The sequence below is a fragment of the Prinia subflava genome, assembly GCF_021018805.1.
Source record: "Prinia subflava isolate CZ2003 ecotype Zambia chromosome W unlocalized genomic scaffold, Cam_Psub_1.2 scaffold_22_NEW, whole genome shotgun sequence".
In the NCBI taxonomy this organism is placed as follows: Eukaryota; Metazoa; Chordata; class Aves; order Passeriformes; family Cisticolidae; genus Prinia; species Prinia subflava.
In genome coordinates, this window is record NW_026960606.1 from 1,247,839 (window position 1) to 1,269,018 (window position 21,180).

At 45.4% G+C, this 21,180-nt stretch overlaps 1 protein-coding gene across 13 annotated transcripts in view; it reads right to left on the minus strand.

Moving 5' to 3' along the window:
• The window catches only part of LOC134564864 (Golgi phosphoprotein 3-like), a 101,545-nt gene that overhangs the window by 17,566 nt on the left and 62,799 nt on the right, over window positions 1–21,180 (minus strand). For 4 of the 13 annotated variants that reach the window (XM_063424124.1, XM_063424120.1, XM_063424122.1 and 1 more), the window contains one exon: window positions 3,095–6,319. The exons of the other annotated variants lie outside the window; for them this stretch is intronic. In XM_063424124.1, coding sequence (XP_063280194.1) covers window positions 6,306–6,319 — 14 coding nt within the window. In that variant the 3' untranslated portion in view covers window positions 3,095–6,305. Of the gene's footprint in view, window positions 1–3,094; window positions 6,320–21,180 lie in introns of those variants that run through there. 13 annotated transcript variants of the gene reach the window in all.

A 21,180-nucleotide genomic window follows, 5' to 3' on the forward strand; every position in this document is an offset into this window, starting at 1 on the left:
GATTTTTTGAGAGGAACTGCACCCCAAGACAAGAAGCTAGATGCATCAGAGGAGAATTAGATAGTGCCCTGGCCGAGCAAGACGTGGACGCACCCCCTGGCCTGGTTTGAAGATTCACCATAACCTATGAGGAGTCTGAATAGAATGGGAGCCGGCCAATTCAAGTGACCGAGACAGAGAACAGGAAACTCTCAAGATTTTTTCCCTGAGGGTAAAGAGCTGAGCCTGCACTCCAGTGGCAGACCCCTCACCGCTCTGCCTTCTGATGGTTGACCAGAGAGAGCTTCTAGCTGTTCCTATGGGAACAAGGTCTCAGCATCTACTGTTTGCAGTGGAGTGATGAACTGGGACAGTACCTGCTCCTTTGGATGGCTGCAGCAGAGTGAAAAACTCCTGCAGGACCCTACTATCCAGATGATGACTTTAATAAATAGCTGATCACTTTAATAAAGAGCTGAATATTAATAAAAGCATATGCCCTGTTCTTTTCATGTGGACCTACAGAGTTAAATATCGGGAGATCCTGAGAACCTCCCTTTTTTTCTTGCTGCCAGTTGAACAGGTAACATCGAGCCTGGCTGTTCGAATGGCCCAGGCCGCCCGGCCCTGCCACTCCCTCCCCCCTGGGGATGTTGCCTATCCCCTGGAGCTAGCCGAGCCGGGAGCCACTGCCAGTGCCAGCAAGGGAGCCCGGCCAGCTGGCCCCTTTCCCTCAGGAGCTGCCCCAAGCCCAGGCTGCGCCCACCCCATGAGACCGAGGGGTGGGCAGGAGGCATTTATAAGTATTTATGATTCCTGACTGCCCAGCCGCTCGGGGCTCTGCTCGGCCTTGAAATCTGACACCATAAGGCGCAGCCGAGGGAGAGAGGACCTGAGCAAGATGAAGCTTTCAGAACTCCAACCCTTTCCCTGAGAGAGAGAGGAAGGACAGAGTGATTTAACACGTTGAGACAGCATGATACAGAGTCAGCAAAAGAACTGATAAAGATTATTGGAAGAAGGGAATGAGGAAGTGGACATTTCTGACTAGACTTCTCTGGATGTAAACCATGAAAACTGGACTAACATATCCCTTCAAATCATGGGAAGATATGCATTTAGGGACATGTTCAAATTTGTGTGTGGATTTTGAACAATTTTTTTGTGTGATGGACTAAGTGATACTGATCTTATGAGATGTTTGAACAGAGATAGAGATAAGTCCTTTGTGCTAGTGAAGAAATGAGAAGATATCTCTGTTCTCTGAAATGAAGAATCCTTTGTTCCTTTGAGTTGTGCATCTTTAAAAGGTGACACCCTAATATGCAAAAGTCTAGACCCATGACCCATAGCAGCTTGGGAAACTGCTAATGGGAGGGGTCATGGAAGCAGTGTTTTTTACTGGGCGGCTGTTTTTGTGGCAGTTAAAACCCACAAGAAAACTATTTTAAGTTGTCAGTGGGATCCATGGGACATCAAGAGAGACTCCTCGAGTGATGAAAGATTATGTTTAAATGGTGAAACTGACTGAAAATCATAGTTTTGTCTCTCTATGTTGGTTGTGGGAAAGTGAACAGTTTGTGGGGAAGGGAGAAGGGTTTTGAAGGATTCCATTTTCTTTTTTTTTTTTTAATTTATTTTTTTCCTTCCTTCATTCTTTAGTGTATGTATATAAACTACCTTTGTAACTTTTAAAATTTAGGCTTGTGCTTTTTATTTTCTCCTAGTCATATCCCACAAAAGAACAAACACTGAAACCATCACATAATTGGTGCGTTGGCTGGGAAAACAGGTAAAAATTGGCGAACGTGAAACTGCTACAATACCCTTTTTTCTAGTTAGAAAAACAAGAATGCCAAACTAAAACATACAGATTTAACTAGCAACCCAAGTCACAGAATCACAGAATGGGTAAGGTTGGAAAGGACCACAGTGGGTTCATCTCATTCAACATCCCTGCTCAAGCAGGGTCATCCCAGAGCATATGGCACAGGACTGTGTCCAGATGATTCCTGAACATCTCCAGTGATGGAGACTCCATACCCTCTCTGGTCTCTGTTCCAGTCCTCAGTCACCCACACAGGAAAGAAGTTCCTCCTCATATTCAGGTCAATCAGTTTCTGCCCACTGCCTCTTGTCCTATTGGTTGCCACCACTGAGAAGAGCCTGGCTGCATCATCTGACACCCGCCCTTCAGATAATGATAGACATTGATAAGGTCACGTCTCAGTTGTCTCTTCTTGAGGGTGAACAGGCCCAATTGTCTAAGTCCTTCCTCTTAAGAGAGATGTTTCAGTCCCTGTCAGAGTCTAGAACATCCCTCTGGCCACTCTGGAGGGTTTGGAGGGCTGACAGGGGGGTCTGGGATGTGTACTAAGGGGGTCAGCCAGTGTCACACAGAGCCCAGGAGGACACTGCCTCTGATCCCTGTCCATGGGAGTGAATGCCCCCATTGTATGAAGAATCACAAGCCAAGAGAATTCAAAATAAGTAGTAGCTAGTTTATCATAGAATGTAAATGTAGAATCTAGGATTTTTAGTATATGGGTTTGAAGAGGCAAGATGGAGGAAATGGGGAGTGGTCCTGTCCTCCTTGTTCTTGTTCTTTTCCCCCATTTTCTGCTGAGTTGTATTACAAGGATTGGTTTAGAGTAGAAACGACATGTTAGCATAGGTAGTAGGTATTGGCAAAATTTTGTAAATAAAAAGTACGTTTTGGATGGTGGTTGGGTCAAGGAGACCGTACATAAGGTGCAGGGCTCTCTGATCCACCCCCAGTCCGCTGCGTGTCCTGCTCTGCTGGGGACGCCTTGCAGAGCTGAGAAAGAACTAAGATAAGGTACCCATCCAGGGAGGCCTGGCAGAGCTGAGAAAGAACTGAGAGATAATGAAAGAATAAACAACCTTGGAAACATGCACTAGCAAACTCAGCTTGTCTTCTTTGGCTCCGGCGTGAGACCTTTTGGGCAAGAGAAGCTTGAAAGCCTCGTTACCTTGGGGAACAGCAACCCCGAGGAGAATCTCAGGGAACAGCAACCCTGAGAAGTCCCCTCATAATCTTTCTCACCGTCTGCTGAACCTGCTCCAGGAAGTCCATCTCTTTGTTGCACTGAGGAGCCCAGAACTGGACACAGCACTCCAGATGTCTTTCACAAGGGCTAAGTAGAGGGGCAGGATCACCTCTCTCAGCCTGCTGACAATGCTCTTCCTAATGCACTCCAGGATACTATTGTCCTTCTTGGCCACAAGGGCACATTCCTGGCTCATGGACAGCTTGTTGTCCACCAGGACTCCCAGGTCCTTCTCTTCAGCTCTGCTTTCCAGCAGGTCACCTCCAGCCTGTACTGGTGCATGGAGTTATTCTTCTCCAGGTGCAGGACCCTGGACTTGCCTTTGCTGAATTTCAGATGGTTCCTCTCTGCCCATCTCTCCAACCTGTCAAGGTCCTTCTGAAGGGCAGAACAGCTCCCTGGAGTATTGGCCACTCCTCACAGCTTTGTGTCATCAGCAAACTTGCTGAGGAGGCATCTGCCCCTTTGTCCAAGTCATTGGTGGAAAAATTAAACAATACTGGGTCCAGTATAGAACCTTGGGGGACACCACTAGTGACAGGCCTCCAACTAGACCCTGTGCCACTGATCACAACCCTCTGGAATCTGTTATTCAGACACTTCTCAATCCACCTCACTGTCCACTCATCCAGTCCACACTTCCTGAGTTTGCCTATGAGTATGTTGTGAGAGACAGTGGTGAAAGCTTTGCTGAAGTCCAGGTAGACAATATGCACTGCTCTCCCATCATCTATCCAGGTAATTGTTTCATCATAGAAGGCAATCAGGCTGTTGAAGTATGATTTATCTTTAGTGAATCCATGCTGACTACTCCTGATTACTTTCTTGTTGTCCATGTGTGTTGTTATGGTTTTCAGATGGCACAGGAATAACAACATGACTCTCCATGATGGTAAAGATGAGACCAAACTTTATTCTTCTAAATTCTACTTTTATAGAGTAGTTTGGTACAAAGAACATGATTGGTTATTCAGCATCTACACACTTTAGTAAACATTTCTTTCCAGTAAACATGTTGGAAAAACACCACCTGTGGATGGTTTCTCACTTCCCAAGGTTTGTTTGAATTCCTCCTTTAGATTTCTCAGGCTAACATGAGAAAGTTGCTGGCTTGCCTTTCACACAGACACTGGCAAAGCCTGAAGCCTAAATTCAGACCAAATGTCAGGCCCACACATGTGGATATGTGGATAGCGATGGCCTCTGAATGGAGGTGCTCCATCAGCTTTCTAGAGATTGAGGTGAGGCTGACTGGCCAGCAGTTCTCTGGGTCCTCCTTCTTGACCTTTTTGAAGGCCGAGGTGACATTTGCTTTCTTCCAGTCTTCAGGCACCTTTCCTGATCTCCACAGCATTTCAAAGATGATTGAGAGTGGCTTAGCAATGATGTCTGATACCTCTCTCAGTACTCATGGGTGCATCCTGTCAGGGCCCATGGACTTGTGGATGTCAGGTTTGCCTAGGTATTCTCTAACCCAATCCTCCTTGACCAAGGGAAAGTCTTTCCAACATTCTTTAACCATGGTCTTCTGGGTCAGAGATCCCTGAGAGTTGATCTTGTCAGTGAAGACCAATGTAAAGAAGGCATTCAGTAACTCTGCCTTCTCTGAGTCCTCTGTTACTAGGGTCTCCCTCCATTTAGGAATGGCCTCACATTATCCTTCATTTTCCTTTTGTTATTGAAAAAGCCCTTCTGGTTGTCCTTGACATCCTTGGTAAGATTTAATTCCAGATGGGCCTTGGCCTTTCTTGTCTCATTTGTACCTTCTCTGACAACCTTTCCATATGCATTCCAAACGGCCTGACCCTGTTTCCACCTCCTGTGTACTTCCTGCTTATGCTTGAGTTCTTTATTCCTCCATGAAAGTCTCTTGCCCCCTTTGCCCAATTCCTTGCTCATTGGGATGTACTGTTCTTGAGCCTGGAGGAAGTGATTCTTGAATATCAACCAATTCTCTTGGACCCCTCTTCCCTGCAGGGCCTGTTCCCATGGGATTCTTCCAAGAAGATCCCTGAAGAGGCTCAAGGTAGCTCTCAAGAAGTCCAGGGTTGTAATCTTAATTACTGCTCTGCTTCCTCTTCTCCTGATACTGAACTCCACAATCTCATGGTCACTAGAGCCAAGGCTGCCCCCAACCTTCACATCTCCAATAAGGCCTTCCCTGTTTGTTAGTTTAAGGTCAAGCAGCACACCATTCCTTGTGGGATCCTCTACTACCTGTGACAGGAAGTTGTCATCAATGCTTTCCAGGAACCTCCTGGACTGTTTGTGCTTTGCTGTGTTGCTTCTCCAGCAGATGTCAGGGTAGTTCAAGTCCCCCACAAGAACCAGGGCCTGAAACTGTGAGGCTGCTTCTAGTTGCCTGTAGAAGGCCTCATCCACTTCCTCCTCCTGCTCAGGCAGCCTGTAGCACACACCCACAACAGTGTCACCCTTACTAGTCTGCCCTTTTATCCTAACCCATAAGCTCTCGACCTGCTTGTCATCCACCCCAAGACAGACCTCCATACATTCCAAGCGTAGCTTCACAAAGAGGGCAACTTCACCACCGCACCTTCCTGATGTGTCTCTCCTGAACAGCATGTAGCCCTTCATGACAACATTCCAGTTGTGAGCTATCCCACCATGTCTCTGTAATCGCAATGAGTTCAAAGCCCTGTGACTGCACACAGATCTCTAGTTCCTCCTGCTTGTTCCTCATCCTGTGTGCATTGGTGTACAGGCACCTTATAGAGGTATTTGAGTGTGTTAATATCCCAGTGGGGGTGCAAAGGGATGCTCCATAGTCCAGTCTTGTGGTTATGTCTTTGGCTGCTTGTGCTTGAATGTGGTATTCCCTCCTAAACCTCCTTTTTCTACTTGGGTGGTCGCTAAAGTTCTCCTCTTCCCACACCTTATCTCTATTGAGCCTGCCCCTGTCCCCAGCCCCTTAAAATCTAGTTTAAAGCTCTCTGAGGGAGCCCTTCTAACTCCTGAGCTAAGATCCTTTTTCCCCTTTGAGACAGGTGGACCCTGTTTGTTGCCAGCAGGCCTGGTCCTCAATAAACTGACCCACGATCAAAACCCCCAAAATTCTGCAGGTAACAGCAGTCCTGAAGCCAGGTATTCATCTGCAAGATCTTCCTGCTTCTTGCCCCATCATTTCGTGCAACTGGCAGGACAGAAGAGAACACAATTTGTGCTCCAGATCCCTTGACCAGTTGTCAAAAGGTCCTGAGGTCCCTCTTGATTCTCCACAGCCTTCTTGTTGAGACTTCATTGGTACTCACCTGGAAAACCAGGAACAGGTATTAGTCAGTGGGCCTTACCAGGCTGGGAAGTTTCTTGGTGACATCCTGTATTGGTTTGGCATGGCCTGGTTTTTGGCAGCCACAAAGATGGCTCCTGTGGGAAGCTGCTGGAAGCTTCCCACCATGTCCAGCAGACCCAATGGATGATAACTCTGAAGATGGACGTGCTGCTAGCCAAAACTGGGCCAATGAGAGAGGTTGGTAACGCCTCTGTGATAACATATTTAAGAAAATCAAAACAAAGTCAAAGCGTTTTTGCTCCTAGTCAGAGAAGAAGAGAAGGTGAGAACATGTGAGGGAAAACAACATGGCAACACCAAGGTCAGTGGAGAAGGAGGGGGAGGAGGTGCTCCAGGTGCCAGAGCCAAGATCCCTCTGCAGGCTGTGGTGAAGACCACGGTGATGCAGGCTGTCCCCCGGCAGCTCATGGGTCCACAGGGGAGGCAGAGATCCACCCGCAGCCTGTGGGGGAGGTGCCCATGTCGGAGCGAGTGGATGCCTGGAGGAGGCTGTGATCCAGTGGGAGACCTGGTGGAGAGAGGGGGCCCCTGCTTCCAGGCTGGAGCAGCCTGTTCTTGGAGGACTGCACCCAGTGGAAAGAGCGATCCATGCTGTGGCAGTTTTGGGAGGACTGTCTGCCCGTGGAGGAAGTTCAAGTTGCAGCAGCTGAGGTATGGCTGCTGCTCATGAGATTGGAACCATGCTGGAGAAGTTCATGGAGATCTGTCTTCCATGGGAGGAACCCCACGGAGTAGCAGGGGAAGGACTCCTTTCCCTTAGAAGTGGAAGAAAATCTCAGTGATGCACTGACCAAGCCCCCATGCCTTGTCTCCCTGTGCTGTTGATGGGAAAGAGGGAGGGGCTGGGGGAAAAAGGTGTTTTAAGGGCTTATTTTACTTCTAATTATGCTCCTCTGATTCTGTTAGTAAGAAAATTCACTTTACAATTTAGGTTGAGACTGCTTTGGCCTTGAAATATTTCTCCCAGTCCTTATCTCACTCATGAAGTGTTCATTAGTTTTTTTTCCCTCCTCTGCCCAGCTGTGGCAGGGAAGGGTGAACAAGCAACTCTCCTGGGTGCCTGGTGTTGGACCATTGTCAAACCATGACACATTCCTTACCAGGCCCCAGGGAGGCAGCGTACTTCCCTATGGGTTGGATGTGGTTGGCATATCAGGCCCTTCCTTCCAGCCCTGCTTTATGTAACCCCTCCAACTCTGATGAACCTTCATCCACTTCCTCATATCTCTGGTCCGCAGATTCCAGGGCCTCATACCTATTGTATAAGGGCACCTGGGAAGGTGAGGTAGATTGGATTTGCCTGCCACCCTGAGCAGAAACCTGTTTCCATTCCCCTCCCTCTTTAAGGTATCCTCCTTCTGCCTGGTGGTGAGAAGGTAGGGGATGCATTGCTTCTTGAAAAGAGGATGGTGGGTCCATTTGTGTAAGGTATTGTGGATGCTGAAAACGAGAGATCAGGCAGCAACAGCAGAGTCTGTGAGAAATCAAATCACAACTTTCTCACACTGGCCTGAGAAATTGTGAGGAGGAATCATAAGTCCTTGAAGGTGAAAAACAGTCTCCACAGGTGTTGTTTATGGTCCTTGCAGGTGTTGTTTGCCCAAGTTGCTGTTTACTCACAAGTGTGTTTGAGGGGTGTTTTTCTGAGCATCCAATCATGTTTCATTTGCTCGGAACTGTCTATAAAAAGGACAATTTAAAATTAAGATCGCTCTCTTTTGTCTTTGAGACTGGAGACTCTGTGTCGTTGTTTTCAGCCATCCCGAATCATACAACAACAAGGTATGGTAGAGTGCAGCTCCATCAGTCAATCTCCTCCTCAGAGTCCCTAATACTTCCTAGCTTTTCTACTTCATCTCTCAGTTCTACCACTAGGCTGAGCAGATCATTGTCGTGACATAATCTAGTCTGGACCAAGTCAATATGTTTGAATAAAAATAAAACAACAACAACAAAATTCTATCTTTCTTTAGGAAAAGAAGAATTACTACTGTTTCAAAACGATTTATGAAAATAATGATTTTATCTGACAATTTAAAGTTTTACAAGGTGTCATGGTTGTAGCTGGCATGCAGCTGCCAGATAAATATGCCCATATTCAGACCCCCAAAACTCGACCAGCCTAGAAGTAAAACAAGGCCCCGGATAAGGCGAGGATAGGTTGGATTCAAACCCAAGCAGGGACCTCAGCCAACCCCATTCGATCCTAAGTGCAAATATATCACTGGTCAAGGATCTGGGCAGTGTTAAGACCCAGACCAATCAGCTGTCTAAACCCGGGAAATTCAAAGCCCCTATAAAAGGAAGTTCTGAACAACAAAACAGGCTGTTTGTCTCATGATTGTTGGTGAGTTCATGTCGTTTGTCTGTCTCTGACCAAGGACCTCAGGTAACAAAAAGGTCGCACTTTATAAGTATCTGGTAAAAAGATAACAGGCAATTGACAGAAAAATTAACATATCAAAACTGTTCCACATATACAAGGGAAGCTGCAAGTGAAAGATCTTAGTTTTGGTAAAGCTTCACAATAGTCAGAAAGGTGTCCTGGAAAAGCATTAAGTGTCCTATTGAAATGCATCTCCTGTTCTGTTCTGTAGTTCTAATAATCCTTACTACGAAAAATAGAGGAGTACAATACATTTTCAGGATGACACTGAAATGAGTTGCAATGTCAAGACAGCTTAAATACTGACAATTCCAAACTGGAGATGTCATGGTTTGACACTGGCAAAACATCAGGCACCCACTAAAGCCACTCTCTCACCCTCCCCTACCACAGCTGGGCAGAGGAAAGAAAAAATTAATGAATGCTTCATGAGTGAGATAAGGACCAGGAGAAAACACTCCAAGGGCAAAACAGGCTCGGCTTAGAGGTACAAAGCGAATTTATTACTAAGACAATAAGAGGAGGATAATGAGAAGCAAAATAAGCCCTCAAAAACATCTCCTCTTCCCCCAACCCCTCCCTCCTTCCCACCGACAGCTCAGAGAGACAAGGCATGGGAGTTTTGGTCAGTTCGTCACCTGAGATCTTTTTCCACTTCTAAGTGAAAGGAGTCCTTCCCCTGCTACTCAGTGGGGTCTCTCCCACGGAAGACAGATCTCCATGAACTTCTCCAGCATGGTTCCAATCTCAAGAGCAGCAGTCCTCCCAAAACTGCTGCAACATGAGTTCCTCCCATGAGCAAACAGTTGTACCAAAACTACCGTGGCGTGGGTCACTCTTCCACTGGGTGCAGTCCTCCAAGAACAGGCTGCTCCAGCCTGGAAGCAGGGGCCCCCTCTCTCCACCAGGTCTCCCACTGGATCACAGCCTCCTCCAGACATCTACCTGATGTGATGTGGGCACCTCCCCCACAAACTGTGAGTGGATCTCTGCATTCCCCATGGACCTCCATGAACTGCAGGGGGACAGTTGCTTCACCATGGTCATCACCACTGCCTGCAGAGGAATCTTGTCTCCAGTGCCTGGAGCACCTCCTCCCCCTCCTTCTTCACTGACCTTGGTGTTGCCATGTTGTTTTCCCTCATATGTTCTCACCTGCTCCTCTTCTCTGACTCTAAGCAAAAACCGTGTGACTTTCTTTTGATTTCATTCTTAAATAAGTCATTACAGAGGTGTTACCATCATCTCTAATTGGCCCAGGCTTGGCCAGCAGCATGTCCATCTTTCGAGCCATCTGGGATTGGCTATACCAGACATGGTGGAAGCTTCCAGCAGCTTTTCACAGAAGCCACCTCCATGGTCCCCCCGCTACCACAAACCAGGCTGTGCAAAACCAACATAGATGTGTACAAAGTCAATTAAATGAAATGAGAAAGAAACACAAATAGTATAGTCAGTATGAGAAAACAGATGACAAATATAAAAGATGTAATAAATGACTATATAGTTCAGAATGATAAAAAAAAAATCTAGTAATTCTAGCAGTAGGCTACAATTCCAATGAATCAACAATAGCCAAGTCTTTCAACAAAATAAGAATTTCATTCAAAGCTGTATTAACCGGAAATTGCTGGAGAGATCTTTGTGAATACCTAACATGTCACAGCTGGAATACTATGTTCAATTTAGATGGTGTCTATAAAGCACAGAAACTAAGATTTAAATAAAAATCAGCAAGAATGAACCAGTCCTCAATGCCAGGCTAAAAATAACAATGTTTAGATCTAAAAAGAAGCATGTAAGATTGTCATGGTTTCATCCCAGCTGGCAACCAAGCCCCTCGCAGCTACTCACTCACTCCCCCACCAGCAGGATTGGGAAGAGAACTGGAAGGATGAAAATCAGAAAACTCGTGGGTTGCGATAAAGACAGTTTATTAGGTGAAGCAAAAGCCATGCACACAAACAAAGCAAAACAAGGAATCCATTCACTGCTTCCCATAGGCAGGCAGGTGTTAAGCCATCTCCAGGAGAGCAAGGCCCCATCACGCATAACGGTTACTCAGGAAGACAAATGCCATCATTCCAAATGTCTCTCCCTTACTCCTTCTCTCTTTATATACTGATCACAATGTCATATGGTCTGGAATATCCCTTTGGTCAGTTTGGGTCACCTGTCTCAACTGTCTCTTCTCCCAATCTCCCATGCACCCCCAACTTCCTTGCCAGCATGGCAGTACAAAAAGCATAAAAGGTCTTGACTCTGTGTAAGCCCTGCTCAGCAATAACTAAAATATCTCTATATTATCAACCCTGTGTTCAGCACAAATCAAAAACACAGCCCCATACCAGCTACTGGGAAGAAAATGAACTCTACCCCAACCAAAATCAACACAAAGATATTTTTACAAAGAGGGTATGAAACAGTAGTTGAGTTTGTCTACATTGGGAAAAATAAAATATACCAGTTTTTTCTGGATATACAGAAGATGCAGAATGTATTGTCAAAATCTTCAGCAGGCAAATTAAACATTCAGGGAGGTTGTTGAATTGCATTCAGCGGAGAATTTTAAGACTAAACATCTGCCAGGGAGGAACCAGAGAAACATGATTTTCTGTTACTGCATCAAGATTAAATGGTTCCTTGAGATACTGGTCTGATCTCCACTTTTTGAAGCTGGACATCACTCTAGTCATAAATATCAGATATTTATTTTCAAGAACATAGCAATGTTTTAATTCAGGCAGTTCCTTTTTAAAACTAAACACACAACAATGCATATTTATCTTTCTGAATAACAAGCTTGCACCAACCTTTATTAACCTTATATAATGATATTACATATCTTCCAGGTTTGTATCAAGACTGAATTTTTTGAAGTTTGTCTAATTATACAAGAGCATACTTTGAGCTTTTAAGCTACTAGACCATGGTTATTAATAGCCACCCTTCAATAAATAGCCTAAAACCACCCAACATATTTATCTTTACTTCTTTTTAAAAATTACTTTCCATCAGTATTTTTATTTCTTTGATGTGATTCCTATGATTTGTTACACTGGATCACTCCAGTTTACTGCAGTTGGTAACCTACTACTCACCATCTCACTTTAATAGGTAAGACGTGAAGTAATTTTTTTGACCTACTTTATAAAAACAAGCAAACAAACACACAAACATAAGCCTCACTGAAGAGATGGATCCCAAATGTAAAAGCATTTTTTAAAGTAAATTAAAAAAAACCCCACACCTTTAGGAAACAGCTTTTCTTGCTTATTTGGGGTTAACATATGTTTTTCTACCACTGTGAAGATTAGGAAGCTCCTTTGAATATAATCCACCATGACCGTATGAGCCTAAACATACAAGCATTTAGAGGAAAGACCTGTAAGGAGTATAGATTCTCCCATTCAACTCAGGGGTCTATAAGCTCTTGGGAAGCCACAATACAGTGATTTTGTTTCTAAATTTACTGTTCTCTGCAGCCAGGCATACAGCACTATTTCTTCTCACATCTCTGCTACATTGCATATTCACTGCACAGATTCTTCTAATTACCCTTATGTCCTAGGTACAGGGATAACGGGCAGAGTTTTAGCCCAGTTTATTCCATACCACCCACTTCATTGGATGAGTAGCAGTTTTTGGCAAGGAACCAGAACTTTTTTCTTGCCCCAGTTGTGGAAGGTAGTGGTTTTGCCCCCTTTAAAAAAAATGGGCAGATGTGGAGGGGTCCTCTTTCTTTTATCAGGCTCACTCAGGAGATGGAGTTGCCCTGCAAGACCCTAGCTGCCACCTGACATTGAAGCCACCAGGGAGAACCCTGCTGGGTGATGTGGAGTGAGCAGCTCAGCAGCATAACTCCTTTTGGACGAAATAGCTTTCCAGGTTTTGCTTTGCCCTGTTGGAACCCTGGGCACCGAGAATTTTAGACTTTCTGTGCTGACAGACACTGACCCCCAAGGAAACACTACATTTGACCTGAGGCCTTGGAAAAGGCTTCCAAATTTGACTGATAGCACTGGGATTATGGGTGTGTAGTTTGAATAGAAGTGTGTAATTTCACATGGTGGAAAACTTAGAGTTTAAGGGTTTAGAATATAGTTATATATATAAAGCAAGATGGAGGTTTTAGGGTGTAGACTGGTCCCTCTTTTTCTCCTTCTTCGTGGGTCTGGGTGGTATTATGTAATTGGATAGAAAAATCCGCATTGTGGACCGCGGGTGTTTGGTTATTGGGTTAAAAGTAAAAAAAATTTAGGTGTCATTTCATAATTGGACAATTTGTTGTTAAAAGGCCTTGTAGAGAGATAGAGGGCCATTTTTCACTTTTTTAGCTAGAGTTCACAGCTTGTGAGACTGTACTATAGATAAGAATTAATAAACATCTGAGTCCCAGTATAAAACACTGTCTCTTGAGAATTTAATCCCAACTCTAACAGAAAAGAAGATTAAAAAGCAACATTGCCCCTGTTTGCCATTATTTCTGGATAGGGGAGGGCATTAAATCGTGGAAACTCATTTGCCACATTGTTTCCTTTGTTCTCTTGAGCTGCTGGTTCAGTGCAGGAGCCCCCCACCATCTTGCCATTGTTCCCAGGGGGCCACGTGGTGCAGAGTGTCCATCTTGTCTTTTTCTGGGGAAACTACATCGAGCCAGCAGCTTGGGAACAGCCACCATCTTGGTTTTGTCCTAGTGGGCCAGGTAACATCTTTCAGTGGTGAATACCCTTTTTTGTGGGTAAACCAATCTTTTGTACAACTGGTGTGTTCATTACAATTTCTTCAGTAAATTGTGACTCCAATTTATAATCTCTCCTAGCTTTTTTCCTCCACTATTGAAAGGGGGTGGTTTGAGTGGGCTTAATTTTCCCACTGAGTTTTAAAAACAGCACACCCTACTCTCAAACAAAAGTATTTTGGTTCACACGTTCACTGTTTCCCTTCCCCTTCTTTTCTCAACACATGCTGATAGACAACAGAGGAAACACATTCACCTCTCTCCTGTGCTCAAGAATCTGCTCTTTCTTGAAGGAAGATGTACTGACAGATGCTTCTTGCTTAACTCAAGAGTCTTAACAGCACAAGAACTGTTAGCAGAGCTGCCACCTTGGAATTCCAGAGGCCAGACTTCAGCCTGTTTAGGACACTGGTTGACAGAGTCCCTTGAGAGATGGTCATAAAGAGCAAAGGAGTCCAGGAAGGCTGAACATTCTTCAAGAAGAAAATCTCAAAGGCACGGGAACAGGCTGTCCCCATGTGCCAAAAAGATGAGCTGGCAGGGAAGAGGAATGGCCTGTCTGAACAGACAGATTTGGGTGGAACTCAGAAAAAATGAGAGTTTATGACCTTTGGAAGAAGGGGCAGGCAGCTCAGGAGGACTACAGGGATGTCATGAGGTTGTGCAGGGAAAAAATTAGAAGTGCCAAAGCCCAACTAGAACTTAATCTGGCTACTGCCATAAAAGACAATAGAAATGTTTCTGTAAATACACTGTCAACAAAAGAAGGGCTAAGGAAAATTTCCTTTATTGGATGAGGGAGAAACATAGCAAAAAAGGATAAGGCTGAGGTACTTAATGTCTTTTTTGTCTCAGTCTTCAATAGTAAGACCAGTTGGTCTGCAGGTACCCAGCCCCCTAAGGTGGAAGACAGGGATGTAAAGCAGAATGAAAACCCCATAATCCAAGGGGAAATGATTACAGACTGAGAGTTGGGGCCCGAGGGTCCCTGGTTTTGCCTCACGACCTTCGCCAAGGCCCCCTGTCAAGGAAGGGACTGTGTGCAAGGGGCTCGGGCCTAAGCCACAGTGTGTGTGCACCAAGCATTGAACTGCAGGTGTGTCCACCTGACTGGAGCTGGTTCCCATGGGAACTTGTACGGAGACAATGGACGGCTGGACAGCCTGTGCTTACCAGCGACCAGGCCCAGACCTGCTTGTCCCAAACCTGCTTGTCCCAGACCTGCCTGACCTGAATGGCTGCACCTGATTCCCAGAGCAACGGGGCTCCTCACAATGACTCTTGGGTGCTCCCCCCATGTTGGCCGGGTGCCCCCCGCTTCTGAAATTACTATAAAAGCTTCCCCCTGCGACTCACACTTTGAGATCTCCCCACGGACAGAAGACGGATCCATTGGCCAGATGCCACACCACGAGGACGCCTCTGCCGTTGGTAGCTATATCCCCCTGCCCCCCTTTCCTCGCTCTGTATCCTATTTTTCCTTTCTCATTCCCTCTATCGCAAGTGTAATTGGCACTCAATAAGGGTGCGTTTGTTGTGTGATTAAACTATTGTCCCCTCGAGTACTTTTTGCACTCTGAGATCACACGAACCTATCACGATTCCTGCTTGGATTGTGACACAGACCTGCTACGGCACTTGGACGCACACAAGTCTATGGGGTCAGATGGATCCACTCAAGGGTACTCAGGGAGCTGACAGTGGTTCACCAAGACACTTTCAATCATTACCACCAGTCCTGGCCAACCAGGAGGTCTCAGTTGACTGAAAGTTAGCAAATGTGATAACCATCTAGAAGAAAGGCTGGAAGAAGGATCTGGGGAACTACAGGCCTGACAGCCTGAACTCAGTGCCAGCAAAGGTTGCAGAGCAGATCATCTTGAGTGCCATCATGCAGCACATATAGGACAATCAAGGGATCAGGCCCAGCCATCATGGGGTTAGGAAAAGCAGGTCGTGCTTCAATAACTTGATGTCCTTCCATGACAAGGTGACTGTTAGAAGGAATGGAGCTTAATGCTGCCTGTATCCCCTCTTGTGGACCCTTGCCCACATGTTCCTTTGAGGATCCTCTGGTTAGTAAGGTAACAAAAAATAAATTTACTCTTTGTGTTTCAGTCATGAGTTTGTGGTTATTCTGTCTGTTTTGACTCAAACATTTGGCATAGTCAGCAGGATCCAGGAACCATGTCATGGTGAGAAAAAAAGTTGGAGACTGGGGAGGCTGTGATGGTGATTCCCCACATTCCAGGATGTTCCAGCACTGAATGCTTGGACCCTCTGGCTGCTTTCCTAGCTACAATGGCTCTGCCCAAAAGCATGGCCTGAAATAGATGATAGTTCCCCCCCCAGACAATTGAGACAGCTGTACCACTTATTTGCAACACCCCTGACAATACAGTATGGTCCTATACTCTGACTTCTCCCCTTATTTAACATCCTCTTTTAATCATATTCTTGTCTTCTTCTATTTCAGGTATGTTTGATGATTTCCTGTGCCTTATGTAGAGGGATAGCATTGGAACTGTTATTGGTATTACAAACCTGTGGGCCTGACATTGGTCTGAATTTAGGCTTCAGGCTCTGCTACTGTCTGTGTGAAAGGCAGGCGAGCAACTTTCTCATGTTAGCCTGAGAAATCTAAAGGAGGAATTCAAACAAACCTTGGGAAGTGAGAAACCATCCGCAGGTGGTGTTTTTCCAACGTGTTTACTGGAAAGAAATGTTTACTAAAGGGTGTAGACGCTGAATAACCAATCATGTTCTTTGTACCGAACTACTCTATAAAAGTAGAATGTAGAAGAATAAAGTTTGCTCTCATCTTTACCATCATGGAGAGTCATGTTGTTATTTCTGTGCCGTCCGAAAACCATAGCAACATCTGGTGACCTGACGTTTCGAAGAAGTTCAGCACAGCCAGGACTGATTCATGCAGCAAAGCTTGAAAATTCTACCTGCCTCCTCAGAGAGGTAAGCGAAATATCTCCACGTTTTTTCTAAAGAAGCTGGTCCTGCTGACCATGGAAAAAGATCAATCCTGCCAAAAGACAGCAGGTCGGACGGCACCCAGCACAGCTGGACTTTAATTTCTAGAAAAGACAGCCGGGCAGAGGTTCCAGAAAACCTGGGGAACCCCTCTCCTGAGAGAGGACAGCTTGTGCCTTTCCTGACAAGAGCAGCTGGAATTCTTCGCTGCCGACAGCTTGCCCAGCACTCCCCCGACCTCTTTCGGTTCTGTCTGGCCGAGAACAAAGCGAGCGTCTGTAAGCCTCTCCCGGCCGGCAGAGACGGCGCTTCCTTGGCTTTTCCTTCTCCTTTCTTCATACCACGGATGGCTGGCAGTGGTTCCTGCGCTATCATCCACTGCGACTAGTCTGTACCGTGACTTTAAAAGATGCTAGCCCGTCCAAGATACAGCTGGTCAGATTCCGACCCAGAGTGTGACACAACGATCCTTTCCTCGTCGGCGTGGCCCAGCATCTGGCCTGCGGACGGGACCGGGATCGAAAACCTTTGATCCCTCTGTATCCTTCTGTGTGTTCAGGGCGAAAAGTTCACTTTATGAGTGTTTTATGCTTTTAACGTTACCTGTGCTTGTTTTTATGATTGCCTGTGTGAGTTTAGGGCTTGTCTTTCTTTGTGTCTCTGTGTTTTAACTTTGTTCCTTTCCTTCCGTGGGGGTGGGGGTGCGGTGAGACAGAGGCATGGCAGCACGGATGCGATCTCCCTGCCTTCTCTCTCTCTCGCTCGGTTTTTCTCCCGCCCTGCTCCAGGGCGCTGCAGCGGCTGCAAAATCTCTCTCTCGTTTTTCCGTACTCGGTTCCCCCCCCCCCCCCTTCCCCCCAGGGCGGTGAGGGGGGCCACCGGCTCTCCGCTTGAGACAGGCGGCGGCAGGGCGGCGGCGGGCTGAGCTCCGCCGAGCACCGCTCCGTTGTCCCCTCTCCGTTTCCCCTCCATTTCCTTCCCGCGTGAATTTGCACAGCAAGTCGTCATAGGAACCGAGGAGCGGTCTCCTCGCTCCTTTTCCCCCTTCCCCCCGCCATGAGCGGCGGGGTTCGCTCCCCCACTCCTTCCCTGCGGGCCAAGCGGCTGGCTGCGAATAGGGCACGAGGAACTTGCCGTTCCTCTAGACAGCGGATAATGCTGTGGGAGTTGCTTCGCTTGAATTTTTTTTTTTTACATAGAAATGGGGGCCACGTTTGTTTGGATTTCCCCCAGCTCTGCGGAGCGGCCCTGGGGCCATTGAGCCCCTAAAGCCCCACTCAGGGCAGGGCCAAATAGCTTTGTCGCCTTTGAGGTGAGCAGAAGCTTTTTCCTTTACAGAAAAATGGGGGCCACGTTTGTTTGGATTTCCCCCAGCTCCGCGGGGCGGCCCTGGGGCCCTTGAGCCCCCAAAGCCCCACTGAGGGAGGGCCAAATAGCTTCGTCGCCTTTGAGGTGAGCAGAAGCTTTTCCTTTTAGAGGGACAGTTGAATTTTGTTTGGGTTTTTCCCTCCCCCCCTCCCTCAAAACATTTCTTCTCAAGGCGTCTCTGTGAACAGATGCCTGTTCATAATAGAAGAAAAATGACAAGAAATACAAAAAACAAATAAGCAACCTTTGTTGCCTTTCGCAGATAACACAAGAATTATTAATAATTCTACAGTATAACCATCAGTTATGTTTTAAGTGTTATCTCAGTTTTTAAGATATTTGATGTGAATTCACTGATATGATAAAGTTATTACAGTTCTACAGCCGGCTGCTGCTACTGCTGCTGCTTCTGCTTCTTCTTCTCATGTACTTTGCTATTTGTCTATAATTGCCTAAGACACGTGTCACCCAAGAATTTTTCCTTGTTTTCTAGCTGTCTATGCTAGCTTTGCATTCATGATTTTCTAAATATTTTCAGATTTCCAGACAAGGTTATCTGAGTTTGTAAGAATGCCTCCTCTGTCCTGACGGTTTGGGATGCAGTTCCAATCCTGGTCACAGACCATCTCAAGAGCCTGCTGAGCTCAGAGCATCTCTACCCTGACAAATTTAGGAGGTGTCAATTATTATATTAGTTTCTTATTATAAGATTTTTAAGAAGTTTGTTTTTAAAATTGGTGTAAGGGATTCCTCTGCAGTTAGAGCTGGGCACTGGCCATGCCTTGGCTCTCTCTGGATGGGAATTGCCTATTTGCCCAGATGTTTTAGCAAAAATTACATGAGTTATTTGACTCAACAATTTGACCTTTAAATATAATAGCTGAATTGATCTTTGAGGTGAACCTGGAATTCCTGCCCGGGAAGGATGAACAGGATCTCACTGGTAAAGAAGCACTTCAGCTTTTGCAGTTCCTGGGCTGATCAAAATTATTATTAAAAAGATAACTTGCAACAATATAACATTTATGTTATGGACCTGAAGAAAAAGTAATTATGAAACCTGGATGTTGAATTTAGACAATGGAGCCTGACAAATTTGTTAATTTAAGGGGAAGATGTGCCTGTGTTTTATCATTAGCAGGTTCAGCAGTCGTTTTACCCATCACCTCTGAGGAGTGAAAAGGGACATTGCATAGCCTTAGTGGCTGTCACATAGACTGCAAAGATGACCATGTGGTTGGAAGTTATGGAGACAACAGAAGTCCTGTGTCAGCAGCATGGTCCTGTTTTCATCGATCATCCTCGAGTCACTCCCTGCTCCAGGCTTCAAGAAGACATCCAGTGATGCTAAGGATCAACATCTTGTCTCAATGGACTTTTTCTTTTCATGTGTTTTAATTTTATAGTAGATGTTGTTTCATTTAAGTTTCCTACATAGATGTAGTTGTATTTTAGGTAATATTTCACGTGCCTTCGGTGTATGTTTTGTAGTTATTAAGGGCTGTTATTTCACTTTGTGGTTTTTGCCTTTCTGGTCTTTGGGATCATGTAGATTTTTTTTGGAGTCAGATATCTTTTTATTGATATTTTTATTAATTTTATTATTCTTATTCTTTCTTTCTAGGTGACATCCTACAGGTATCATGGGCCAATTGAGTGACCAGTGGTCCAGTCCTGCACATCTTGCAATGGGTCTTTGCCCTTTCAAACATCACATGCATTTTACCATCAAAAAAAAAAAAAAAAAAAAAAAAAAAAAAAAAAAAAAAAAGAAAAAAAAGGGTCAACTCAGGTTGTCCAAATAATTGGAAAATTAAATCAGTTTGCTGTTGCAGGTATGATGCAAGGACCACTGTCCTTTGCTAAAAGGCAGAAAAAGCCCTTGTTATCTGAAAGGATGATTCCTAGAGTGATAGATCTTGACAAATTAGACTGCCATTTTTGAGCAGGCTAATGATGTTTTGTTTTTTTCTGTATTAGAATTAGTAAATAGCTAAGCTTGACGCTGGTGCATGGACATGGTTATGAAGGGTCAACACCAAATGCCACAGAACTTCCCTGACCATTTAAGTTGGTGCCCAATGAAAGTTCTATTTAGTAATTGGTTGATTACTAAAGGGACTTCTGGTGTCATGTTTGTCTTTTTTCTCTTGCAAGGGCCCTGCAGGAGAGGACACAGACACAGACGCCGCCCTCAGCAAAAACTAAAAGGGGGAGATGTGGGCCTGACATTGGTCTGAATTTAGGCTTCAGGCTCTGCTACTGTCTGTGTGAAAGGCAGGCGAGCAACTTTCTCATGTTAGCCTGAGAAATCTAAAGGAGGAATTCAAACAAACCTTGGGAAGTGAGAAACCATCCGCAGGTGGTGTTTTTCCAACGTGTTTACTGGAAAGAAATGTTTACTAAAGGGTGTAGACGCTGAATAACCAATCATGTTCTTTGTACCGAACTACTCTATAAAAGTAGAATGTAGAAGAATAAAGTTTGCTCTCATCTTTACCATCATGGAGAGTCATGTTGTTATTTCTGTGCCGTCCGAAAACCATAGCAACACAAACCCAATACCAAATAGCAGTTTGATCTGAAAAAGTGGAAGCCACAGTTCTTCAATCTGTGGACAATTACCCCATGTCAAGTCACCAAGCCTGGAGAAATACTGGCTGAAGAAGCTGGAGCAACATTATATGTACTACTGTGAGGAGATGACACTCCTGTTTTCCTTCCTTTTCACAGGTTGGCTTTGTAGGCTTGTACTACGAGCACATACCTTGGATACATTTCTACAAGATCAATATGTAAATGCTCATATGTGCTTGGTTTTTACTGTAACTAACTTATTACTCTTTTCAAGAAGCAAATATAGAGCACCTGGTGTGTGCCCTTGTACAAGGTTTTAATTGGACATCCAAGGCACTTGTTGCCTTAAATTTGGAAGTAAGTGCTGTACACTGAGGAATCTTAGAATACCTTACTCATAAACTACCTCTGTCTTCAACATCATAAATACTGTTCCAAGTTTGAAGGCATGTGTCCAGGTTTGAGGGGGGGGAAGTGAGTTTTCCAGGAAGTTATGGTCAAACCAATCAGTGGTCAGGTTTGAATGTTGGCACCTGGAGTAGCCACTGAGGGGTTGGACACTCCTCTGAGAACACAAGGGGTTAAAAGCAAGGACTCCCAAAGGGATTTCCTCTTTTGGGTTCTGGTTTCAGGAGAGAAGCATCTTCTCCTCCTCCCCTGCCCAGCTTACAAAGCTGGGTGGGGGAAGGGGAGGGAAACCATGCAGCCGGGTTGAGATAGGCTGGTGCCCCGGGGGGAGAAGAGAGTGAACGGGACTGGAGCT